General features: G+C 43.1%; 1 protein-coding gene across 10 annotated transcripts in view; it reads right to left on the bottom strand.

The window, feature by feature from the left end:
* The window catches only part of LOC123516083 (titin-like), a 562881-nt gene that overhangs the window by 438511 nt on the left and 111870 nt on the right, over positions 1-12500 (bottom strand). Inside the window, exon 1 of one of the 10 annotated variants that reach the window (XM_045275152.1) lies at positions 3652-4182. The exons of the other annotated variants lie outside the window; for them this stretch is intronic. Coding sequence (XP_045131087.1) covers positions 3652-3687 — 36 coding nt within the window. The 5' untranslated portion in view covers positions 3688-4182. Of the gene's footprint in view, positions 1-3651; positions 4183-12500 lie in introns of those variants that run through there. 10 annotated transcript variants of the gene reach the window in all.

The following is a 12500-nucleotide window of genomic DNA, read 5'->3' as shown; positions in this document are numbered from 1 at the left end:
AGGTAAACACCACACTTCACCTTTCAGCGCCTTGACTACATGCCACTTACTTCCATACTTCCCGCACTTGTGTTCGCCAAGAAAGAGAACATGATGCCTCTATTGTGAAAGGAATGCGAGTATTGACACCTGGCGCACCTAAGTGTGTGCGGGAAGAGGAGGCCAAAGAGAGGAGGGCGAAGAGAGGCACTGCGCGACTGTGGAGAGAGTGGAAGTGAGAGGTGAGTGAGAATGCCTGAGAGGGGCGGCTCACTCCTGCGTCTTAACATACCACGCACTTATGAACGATAGTATTTAGCAGGATACCGCAGAGAGAGAGAGAGAGAGAGAGAGAGAGAGAGAGAGACGGCAAGCATACAAAGACAAGAAGCAAAGATGGTGAGAGAGCAAAGCAGAATGTTTCTATTCCTGCCTAGCCTCTTCAACTTAATTTCTTCAGAGGTTCCTTCACGTGCCTCGGCTTCCATTGAGGCGCCCTACGAGTGCTCTCATAAATCTCTCTCTCTCTCTCTCTCTCTCTCTCTCTCTCTCTCTTATTAATACATTAAATACATTTAGTCCTGGTCATCTTACAGGTTAAAGGTGTATTATAAGTACATCCTATCTTAAAACCTAACTCTCTCTCTCTCTCTCTCTCTCTCTCTCTCTCTCTCTCTCTCTCTCTCTCTCTCTGGTGGCAGGTGAGTGGTGAGGCAGGCATGCATCACCACTAACATGAGCCACCTGCCACAAGACGCTACACTGATACACTCCCTGCTCCCCTCACGCCTCCTCGCTGACCTGTTCCCTTGTACCCTGAGAACCACATGGCCACATCACACTCCCGTACTCCTACAGCACCAGCCTCTGCCTCGCTCGCAACCACACAACACAAGACAATAAGAAGCTGGATTGTAGATTTTTTATATGTGTGGTAGTGTGCCTTTCCGTTGAGAAGATTGCAAGAAGCGAGTTGGATTGTAGTGTGTGTGTGTGTGTGTGTGTGTGTGTGTGTGTGTGTGTGTGTGTGTGTGTGTGTGTTAAAAAGACTGCAGAAAGTGACTTGGATTGTTGTTTGTGTGTTTATGTGTCTCTGTGTCTATGTATGTATGTGTTTATTTATTTATTTTTGTTTCGATCTATTTGAGACTAATGTGAGTGTTATTGATCCAGTACTTATTCATTTATAACTTCATTTCCTAACCACCAATCAGTCAGTGACACGTATCTCATTTTCAAAGCCACCCCTGAACATAATAATGCTTACAAATATCCTTATTTTTACTGTTTTGTTTTCTATTCGCAATGTTTTTAGGTCCGTATTTAGAAGCGCTTTGCCCTCTCACGACGACAATTTCAAAGGCTTTAATTGAAGATACTCCTGTTTTTAAGGGTATTTTTTATGGCTCTGGTGATGGATTAGCGAGATTTCTAGTTTATCGTAAGGAGAAACTGTCTTGAAAACTCGGCTAGTCGACTATGGGGTCTTGAAAAATTGTCGTGGTGAGAGAGAAAAAGGTGGTTCTGAATATGGCCGTTAGTGCTGTGAAGTGCTGTCTATTGTTGTGAAAGAGTCATAAAAGGAAATGGGTCCGCCGTGGTACAGTGGGACCATGCGTGCTTTAGGGTCCACGAGATCTCCAAGCACACGGGTTCGAATCTTGTCCACGGTCTGCGTGTAGGTTGGGCTTCCTCACTCGGGGCAACGGTTTCCTAGCGAGTGGGCTTTGAGATAGGAGGTACCCCAAAAAAGTATCCCCTTTAGCCCATAAATTCCCGTGAAAAGTCCACATGATATAAATAAAAAAAAAAGGTCTAATATTAGTCTTGGGATGAGAGAGAATAGATGAGAGATAGAAAGAAAAGAAAAAGAAGAAGGGAAAGAAGAAAGGTTATGATGAGAGAAAAAGCAAACAGAGAGAAAGGAATAAAGGACGGGAAGGAAAGGTAAGGTAAAAGTTACTATTCATGTGCTCAAAACGATCTACTGCTTCTCTTCCGCTCAAACTAGTTAACGCTACTAAATTCGACGCTTTTCAATGCCTTTCACGTTCAGCTTCAAGTTCCAGCAGCGTATCTATCACGGTCACTTAACGCAGCCAGCGCTAACGAGCCGCCTCCGTCCCAGCGCGTTAGAAATGACTTCCTCGCTTACGCACACTACTGTTCCTTTATTGCCATTATCACCTACTCTCTCTCTCTCTCTCTCTCTCTCTCTCTCTCTCTCTCTCTCTCTCTCTCTCTCTCTCTCAATCATGGACAATTACCGCTCGCTCTACCTTCCCTTTTAACTCCCATTAAGTCAGCCGCCATCAACAACACCATTAGCCACTACCACTGATACCACCACCACCACCACCACCACCACCACCACCACCACCACCATTCCAGCCCCTTCCAACTGTCGTCTCTCGGTCCGCCCCCTCTAGTCATCCAGCCCGCCCCGCCTCCGCCCCGCCCTACCACGGCCTTTCACACCACCACACCGCCTCGGCGTATCGAGAGCGGCAACATGCTAATAAAGGTAATTCGTAGCCGAGCCAGCAGCAACAAGGAGTAGCTGACTAAAATCCTACTGTGTGAACTCACCTGAAAGTATTCTCTCTCTCTCTCTCTCTCTCTCTCTCTCTCTCTGGGCAATATTGTGAGGGTATTATATGCAAAAACTTATACGTAGTTGAAGTTACGGTTTTCTTTAAGTCTTTTTATGGCTCTAGTGACAGATTAAGAATATTTCCACGTTATTAACAGGAAAAACACTCTTGAGAACACGACTAATTATGTGTGCAGTCTTTGAAAACAGTCTTGGTGAGAGGGCAGTGTTTCAAAATACGTCTCTCTCTCTCTCTCTCTCTCTCTCTCTCTCTCTCTCTCTCTCTCTCTCTCTCTCTCTCTCTCTCTCTGTTTCGTAGATTTATCAACTCCCAAATTGTTCTCCCCACTGCCAGAATTTCAGACTTTCAACCAACAAGTTCAGTGTGGTACCAGCATACAGGGAGGCGTAGAGAGGCGGAGGGGGTCGCAGGAGGAGGAGGAAGAGGAAGGAGAGGCGTGAAGGAGGAAGAGAGATAGGACAAGAGTAAAGGAAATAGCACCGAGGAAAGAGAAGCGTGAAGGAGGAAGTGAGGGAGGGGAAGAGTAAAGGAAGTACGAGGGGAGGGCAGCGTCGAGGGGGAGTGCGAAGGAAAGAACAATGAAGGCAGAGGCGGGCGACCAAGGAGGAAAAAAAGTTCAGAAAGGAATACACGCGAAGGTCGTGAGGGTCATAGAAAGTGAAAAGGATAAAAAAAAAAAAAAACATGGGCAGGGAAGAAGGCAGTCAGGCAATCAGGAAGGCAGGCAAGTAAAAAATATAAATAATCAAGCAAGCAAGCGACCAGGCAAACACATAAATATGCACATCAACATATAGTCGTGCAAATATGCAGCTGAGCTCGACACGCAAGTAAGCAGTAGGGCGGGCTGCAGACAGACAGGCCCAAAGGCAGGCAGGCAGGCAGGCACAGGGGCAGTTAGACACCAAAGAATGCGGACTGGCAGTGAGGCAGGTAGGCAAATTTGGTGAATATATAGTAAAATGAAGGGGAGGGAGGAAGGAGAGGGGGAGAGGGAAAAGTCTAGGTGTGGGGAGCCCGACTTGGTTCAGACTTAAAGAGGGGAGGCTAGACTCACCTCCCGCCGCTGCTCCGGCCCGCGGCAAATGACCATCTTCCGTCCCGCCTGTGAATCCCACTTTACACCTCAACACTAACAAACGACCACCACGTATCCGGGGTGTGGAGGCGCCAGATCTTGCAGCAAACACCGCTAAGTGCCCACACGCACGCGAACACGACACACGACGCTTTGAGGGACCTTAAAGAAACACGGGTGGTTGCATGCACAAACCCACCCCAGTGATAACAGCTCACTTCAATCCTTTCACAAGACCGACGTCAAACTCAGCAATCTGTCAGAGCCGCACGCACACTTATGCACAGAGAAAACGAGCGCACGTTTAGGAGGCAAGCACTTTTCCTGCCGGAGATGATGACTCGCTTAGCCCCTGCAGGCATCGTTACGGGGGCGCGCTGCCGATAACGATTGCGGGGCGTCTATGGATGGGGCGCCTTGATCGTGGCCGCGTCAGGCACACACCGCTCCTCCCCCTGGCCCCGACACACCGCCACTGGAAGGCAGAAAAGCAGCGACCTTGTATGTGGCGCGCTAGGGCAGGAGGGACGCAGGAAGGAGAAGACTAGCTAGTGATGAGAAGGAGGAGGGAGGAAGGAGGAGGGGGAACAGATTGCACCCTCCCTTCATTTCTTCCTCTATCAGCCCCCTTCATTCTCCTCCTCTCCCTCACCTTCCATCCTCCTCCTCCTCCTCCTCCTCCTCCTCCTCCTCCTCCTCCTCCTCCTCCTCGTTCCTGACTGCTCTCTCTACTCAAGGTAACGGGATATTCTCTCTCTCTCTCTCTCTCTCTCTCTCTCTCTCTCTCTCTCTCTCTCTCTCTCTCTCTCTCTCTCCACGCAAAGATATTCAATACTATTGATCACTCGGCAACGTGTTAGCAAAAGCACAGTGCTCTCTCTCTCTCTCTCTCTCTCTCTCTCTCTCTCTCTCTCTCTCTCTCTCTCTCTCTGTGAAATATACAACGCGGGAAAAAAGAACCGAAGGGAGCCGGACAAAGACACCGACAAAGAGAGGAAGAAAGAGAGAAATGGCCACTCCGTTAGATTCATAACATCCAAAAGCAGCGAGAGAAAGGCGCCGGCAGCGGGCGAGACGCAGACCGACACATAGATACACACAGAGATTCACCGCCGAACCTTCGCCTCATGACCGTAACAAGGACGCCCCGTCCTTAATGATCGCCCAGGTGTATTAATTAGCAAGTTTCTGCAGCTGTGGTTTGTTAGACGGGTGGTGTGGTGGTGGTGGTGGTGGTGGTGGTGGTGGCGGTGGTGGTGGTGGTGCAGTCAGCAATGTTCTTTCAAGTCGGGACAATGTATACGTACTCTAAGAGGAGACTTTTGTGTGTGTGTGTGTGTGTGTGTGTGTGTGTGTGTGTGTGTGTGTGTGTGTGTGTGTGTGTGTGTGTGTGTGTGTTGTATTCTTAGGTGTGGGGAGAAATTTCTTAATTACTTACCAACAAACTAATTAAAAGATTTCACAAGATACAAACTACTCTGAAAATCTAATACATGCGTACATACACTTTCAGGCAAAATCTCTCTCTCTCTCTCTCTCTCTCTCTCTTGCCCAATACACCTTTACAAATTTATATTTCCTCCAGTCCTTTACTTTCACTCCTACACAAATGTATATTCCTTCGTATCTGCTTGGGTCAAATATTGTTAGGTTCCCTCTCTCTCTCTCTCTCTCTCTCTCTCTCTCTCTCTCTCTCTCTCTTACTCTCCTTTCAAGCCAGTAACTCTATAGTATTCAAGTTTTTCATATCGAGCAAATACCGCTTCCACATTCCACTCTCTGAAATACTATACGTGTTGCATTCCAATTTGTGTGCCTTTGAACTGACGGCAGGGCGAGTTCTTGTTACTACTATTGCTGCTGTTACTACTACTACTACTACTACTACTACCACCACCACCATCACCTACTTTTACAATACTGAAAGCAATGTTAACTACTATTTCACGTCATTACTCGCACACTAACCAAAGACTTCACACAATTAAACACACGCACTTAAAAAATATCAAGCAAATCAAACCTCACAAATCAACGAAGCACATAAACTACATACACGTGAAAGTGACTCCACCACAAACACACTCAGCCTGGCGCCTTCCCTTAGCAAGCCATCCACCACATTCACCACAGAGATGCATTGTGGTCACCCGCCTTGCCCACCACCACCACAATTCACAATGTTCCGGGCAGCCAACCAGCCAGCCAGCCAGTCCGCCACACCAGGCAAGGCCCCACACACCACTTAACAGCCTGCCTGCAGCAAACACTCCCTCATCCTGTCCCGTGCAGTCGCGCTCGCTGTCCCTCGCAGACTCAGCCGTCGCGGGGAAGGAAGGAAGGAACGAAAGAAGTAAGGAAGGGTTCAAAGGAAGGTAAGCATGAAAGGATTAAGTAAAGGGGATTTTTTTTAGCTTTTTTCACTATCTTTCCAGGATTTGTAAGATGCCGCAGTGGTATTAGTGAATATGGGATGATGGGCTGGGAGGGAAAATAGAGGTGGTGGTGGTGGAAGAGGAATAGGAGGACGCAGAAGAGGAGGATAAAGATGCAAGTTCACGATCGCGCACACACACACACACACACACACACACACACACACACACACACACACACACACACACACACACTTCAAACACGTATGAAATGTGAAATGTAACAAAGTACGTATATGTTTATGCACAATCAGCGGCACAAATGGAGATCCGTTGGAAAATGTCAATGAACTCGCTTATTTTGCCATTAATAACTCATGCATTAATTGGCACGACAGATTTCAGTTAGTCAGTTCCACATATACACTTTTTGCTACATAATGCTACTACTGTTTGTTTTTTACTCAAATTTTCTTATCATACTAAATTTCTTTGGCAAACTAAATACCTCCTTTACATAACGTGCACACTTTCAATGGCCATGATACTAAGAGCAAGAAAATACGAATACATTAATACATTTTCTCGATAGCTATATTTTTCTAAGGCTGAAATTCTGTAAATTCCTTCACATTTTTAAATATACATGTTGGACTATCACGCACACGATACCCTCCCTCACACGACACTGCCTCATACCAATTATTAACGTATACATCGCAATTCAATAATTTTAACTCCACCTGATCTACCCAAACAATACTGAGTGACTTGCTTTCTGCTGCGCTTTTTAGCCTCGTGATATTCGTTTGACAGCCATCACTCACTGCCTTAAAACTTCGCATCATCTTTTATATGTTCGTCTATTTCGCCTGATCTATCCAAACAATACTGAGTGCTCCGCCTTTAGCTACGCCTTTAGTCTCGTAATGTCCTTGTTTGACAGCCATCACTCAGTCCTGTAAAACTGCATATTGTTGTCGACCTATCTCACTTACACCCACGCACTGCACTGAGTAGTCTAGCATAAGAACACTAAGATTGAGTGCTCCGTCTTTTGTTACGCTTCTGGCATCGTTATCTTATTTGGCAGCTATCACTCACTGTCTTAACTTGCATATTGCTGTTTTTCTATCCTTGCTACACATGCACACTGCACTGAGAATATAACATAAGCAAGACTATTTCTCCATGCACTTGTTGATTAGAATCTTCAGTACTGGAGGCAAAACAGCAGAATTCAAAGGTCACACAACTGTAAAGGAGAGGAAATATTTGTGAACTGAAGGAATAGAAGGTTGTAGAAAAGTTAAATATAATTAAAAAACTATCTTCTCAAATTAGAATGGTTCAGTCTAAAGGTAATAAAACAGGGTTAAAAAATATCATCGACTCACTGAGCTAAGGAAAAAAAAAAAAAAACAAGGCCCACTTAGCTGGAATGCCAAACTATCCATGCAAACTTTGAACAGAAGGGAAACGTGTAGTAAGTAGCAAGGCTGAACGAAATGCAGAAAAAATAAATCAAGTGAAACATCAATAAAAGACAACCAAAACACATTCACGAAGACAATTGTCACATAAAAAACAATAAAAAGTAAAAGAAACACCTAACACTGAAAACAAAATGAGAATTACTGACTCACTCTAGTTCCCTTCTAAACCTTCCCTCTTCACTCCTGCAGGCAAATACATTTCACTTTACAATTCAGTAGCAACAAAAATAATGACTATGTACACAACCAGACATTGGATTGGAGCTAGGATATGCCTCATCTGTTCTCCTCTATCCGTGACCCTCTCCTTCTCCCTCTCCCTCTCTCTCTCTCTTTCTCTCTCTCCTCACTCACCTGTACCCTCACTTCCTTGTTTTCATTTCCCTCGTTATTCATGTTCACGTCAAGCAACCTTGTTCCACCTTCACATGTACACACAAACAATCACTACGTACTCGCCCCAAACGCACACACACACACACACACATGTATGATAGCCGTTCATGAAATCAAAGCATGTTTCTTGTAAAATCTTTTGTATTTTTATGTTTTACGATTTTTTTCTGAACTTCAATACTGGTTTTTTTTCTAATTATTCGTTATGTTTTTTTTCAGTTTTATATCACAAGTTTGTTTAAAAGTAAATAAATATGCTTTGCAGTATTTTTTCTTTCATCATCAAGCTTGTTATCGCCTGCGTCGTTTCCCTCTATGCAGACGTGGCGTGTTGCTATCGTCTTATTTGTGACTTGTCCAAGCAACTGGTGTCTTGATGCTTTATGGCAATGGACGAATTAATAGGTACTGTCATTATTGCAACGATGACGAATACTAATGCTACTACATACTCTGTCAACATTACACACATCGATGACCAGCGTTGCTATTACTGATGTTAGTGTTAGTACTGATACTATTACTACTACTACTGCTACTACTACTACTACTACTACTACTACTACTACTACTACCATTAGGACTACTATTACTACTACTATTACTACTTACTACTACTACTACTACTACTACTACTACTACTACTACTACTACTACTACTACTATTACTACTGCAACAACTACTAATATTACTACTATTACTACGACAACAATAACAGCAACTAGTACTATTACCACTTCTACTACTACTACTACTACTACTACTACTACTACTGCTACTACTACTACTACTACTAATAATAATAATAATAATAATACTAATACTACTGCTAGCAGTACTACTGCTAGTAGTACTACTACTACTAATACTGTTACTGCTGCTGCTGTTCCTGCTGCTGCTGCTGCTGCTACTACTACTATATACCACAACCACCACCACCACCACTACCTCTCCCACCACAAGCAGACCCTGATGTCGATAAGTTTGAGGGTTTATCAGTCATGGTGGTGGCTGGGTACTTTCTCATCTCTAAGCGGCCCCATACCGCCCATCACTCTCCCCTTAACGCCAATTCGAGGGTGAAGATAGCGGGTAATGGGAGCGTGGCGGCGGCTTTGGACCACATCATGTTGAGGGCCCCCTGAGAGACGATCTAACCAAGCATTACGACCACACAGCCACACCAGACCACCTCAGGAACCACCAAGAGTAAACTGGGGCTTGTTCTTGATTTTTCTACTCTCGGTTCTTTTGTTTATCCTCAAAATACAGTTTTTTCTTCTTCTTCATCTGTTTATTCTTGTTGTGTTTGCGTGATATATGGAAATAAAAACTGGTGTAGCTCATGCCTCTCTGATAACATAACTCCTTTCATTACTTCATCTTTTCCATGCATATGGGTTATTTTCCACGTCTTGTACTCGTACTCGCATTTTCTTTAAGGTTGAAGTAAACATAACTAAGTGCTGAGAATCAAAGTTTGTTATTCATGTACCAACTTTAGAAAAATCAACTTGAGCTTCTTACGGTTGAAGCCAAAGTGATGCATAACTAAATGCGACAGTCAAAGTTTCTCATTCATGTAACAACTTTAGAAAAATTAACTTGAAGAAACGCATGAGTCTCACGGCGATATTCAACAATTAACATCATAAAGGACACTGTTTAAAGGATGTGATCTGCACTTACATGAAAAGAGGGATTAAAAGGATAGAATCTATAAAATCTAACCAGCAAAATGTTCAAAAAACGTCTTATAGTAATTAGTAACTAAGAAAACGTGTCATATAGCACTGAAAGTTTTTTTACTATACAACACATCTTATATATTCTTAATAGAATTGCATTTTTTTCACAGTCACCTAAACATTAAACATTATTTTTTTGTCATTAATTCCTCATACCAATAATTTATCTCAGCACAGCACAACCTCACCTCACGATCACATGCTTCACTCTTTCATACGTGGAAAACAAACATCGCACACTGGTCCACACGAAATCACACACTGTATATATACTATTTTTTCAAACAAAGGCTAGAAAACAAAAAAAAAAGAAATAAAAAGCGAATACCCGAGATCCCCACACGCGGTCAGGCTTTCATCTTTTTCACACTAAAACAATAACAAAAACCCGAACCACAAAAACATTTGCTCCCAAAGTCAAGTTATCTTTTCCACACCGCGAAAAAATAGAAAGGAAACAAAAATACGCCAAGCTAAAGTTTCTCCCACGTAAAGGCAACTTTCTGTAGTGTCTGTATTCTTCTGTTCTATCCCATGAATTGACACCGTTCCTTTCACTTTGACACGCGTGCAGTCAATCACCCTTGCTGAAAAAAAAGAGGGGAAAGTGGGCCGAGGAGAACATAAAACGGAAAAAAAAGAAAAGTTAATTAAATAAAAGTACAATATGAAAAGGCCAACTAAAATGGCCCACTATTGGTATTTTTCTATCACTATAAACTGACACAAGGTTTTACTTCGATGCGAGCTGATAAATGCAGTGATATTCATGCAAGACGTAAATACGTAAATGAATAAATAATAACATTCTCGCCAAATGAATAAGTAACTGAACAAATAAATCAATAAAAGTCATACGAATTGGAGAGATAGATCTATACACACACACACACACACACACACACACACACACACACACACACACGACGAGCAGTAACTCATTTCCCTAATCACACTCAAAAGCGCTCTTAATTCATAAAACGTAGTGGGAAAAAATCTAGCCAGCCTATTTTTCTTCATTATTCTGTTGTTGTTTTTTTCCGTACAGCAACACTCAATTCCACACCAATACACAGTAACACTTCCTATATACTTTTCAACAGCTTTTGTACTCAAGCAAAGCGCAAAAAAGTGAAAAAAAATTGAAAAAACAGTTTGCATCAACATATTCCCTCCTTTATTTCGTCACTTTTCGACAATCCAGCGTACTCTTTCACACCAACAACCAGTAACACTCGCTACCCAATCTCTATCTCCTCCACAGACCTTCATGATGACACTTGAGCTTCACGTTTACCTTCCTCGCACCTCACCACCACCTCCTCCTCCCAAAAACACCCGCCATTACGTATTCACCAAATTCGCATCCATTTTCTCTTCAAACCTCTTATCCAGGCCACTCCTCTTTTTCCCCTCACGCCTCGCAACATACGCCTTGTATTCCACGCACACCTCTTCTTTCATCTCAAAGTCTCCTCCCTGCATTTATGATTCTCTCTCTCTCTCTCTCTCTCTCTCTCTCTCTCTCTCTCTCTCTCTCTCTCTCTCTCTCTCTCTCTCTCTCTCTCTCTCTCTCTCTTATTGTGTATTGTGTATTCTTATTCAAATTTCTCTTCCTCCAATTAACCCTCAAAGAATTACATGTCATTTTTTATTATTTTTTTCTCCCAATTTCATTCTCCGTGAATCTTACAAGTTGTTATTTTAAGTTCGTTTCTTTTCCCGTTTTTTTCCGTTCAGCATGCCGGTTCAAACTTTGTATTCTGCAGGGAACACTGACTTAACTTTACCTGAACCCATTAGATGCTTCGCCACTCCTCCCTTTACATCTCATTACCAACACGTCACGCGCACACACACACACACACACACACACACACACACACACACACACACACACACACACACACGCTTTAAATCTACTACAGCTCGTTGGAAGAAAGGGTTTAGTGACCATTAGGGAATAAAAGGAAGTGATACTTTCTCTCTCTCTCTCTCTCTCTCTCTCTCTCTCTCTCTCTCTCTCTCTCTCTCTCTCTCTCTCTCTCTAATAGACAATATGAACGCCTTAGGATCATCATGTTTTTCTTCCAGACAACACAATAAAATCCTGTACCTATTGTAAAGAGAGAGAGAGAGAGAGAGAGAGAGAGAGAGAGAGAGAGAGAGAGAGAGAGAGAGAGAGAGAGAGAGAAGAATAGAAAAAAAAATAGACGAAGGAAGAAATATGACACTAAAATGAAGGTAACGGAATAAAATGACACAACAACAACAACAACAAAATGAAAGTATAACAAGTAACGATACCAAAAACATGCAACACAAACAAAGAGATAAAGAAATACAGTAAATAAAAATACACAAACACTAAACACATAATAACAACAACAACAACAACAACAATAGCAATGGTAACAATAATAGCAATAAACAGCAATAATAAGAAGAAAATGAAGCTCACCCATCAAATGACACCACACAGAAAGACAGACACACAGACGGACGAGTGGTTGATATAATAGTATGGAAATGTAATTGAGTGAGTGAGTGGTGTTGTCCCTTGCCATTTGACAGCGCGAGTTTGGGACAGTGGAAAATATTAATTAAATACTGCCATTCATCAGTACAAAAGTAGTAGCGGTGGTGGTGGTGGTGGTAGTGCTGGGGATGAAGTGGTTGAGTAAGAGGAGGAAAAGGAGGAGGAGGAGGAGGAGGAGCTAACAAAGGACGCAATCGCACGCAGTCTTACGTAAACGTCCGCAACCTATTTTTCCTTTAATCCTTTGAGGAGGAGGAGGAGGAAAAGGAGAAG

Source organism: Portunus trituberculatus, chromosome 40 (assembly GCF_017591435.1).
Source record: "Portunus trituberculatus isolate SZX2019 chromosome 40, ASM1759143v1, whole genome shotgun sequence".
NCBI lineage: Eukaryota > Metazoa > Arthropoda > Malacostraca > Decapoda > Portunidae > Portunus > Portunus trituberculatus.
This window is presented reverse-complemented; position numbering and strand designations above follow the sequence as displayed.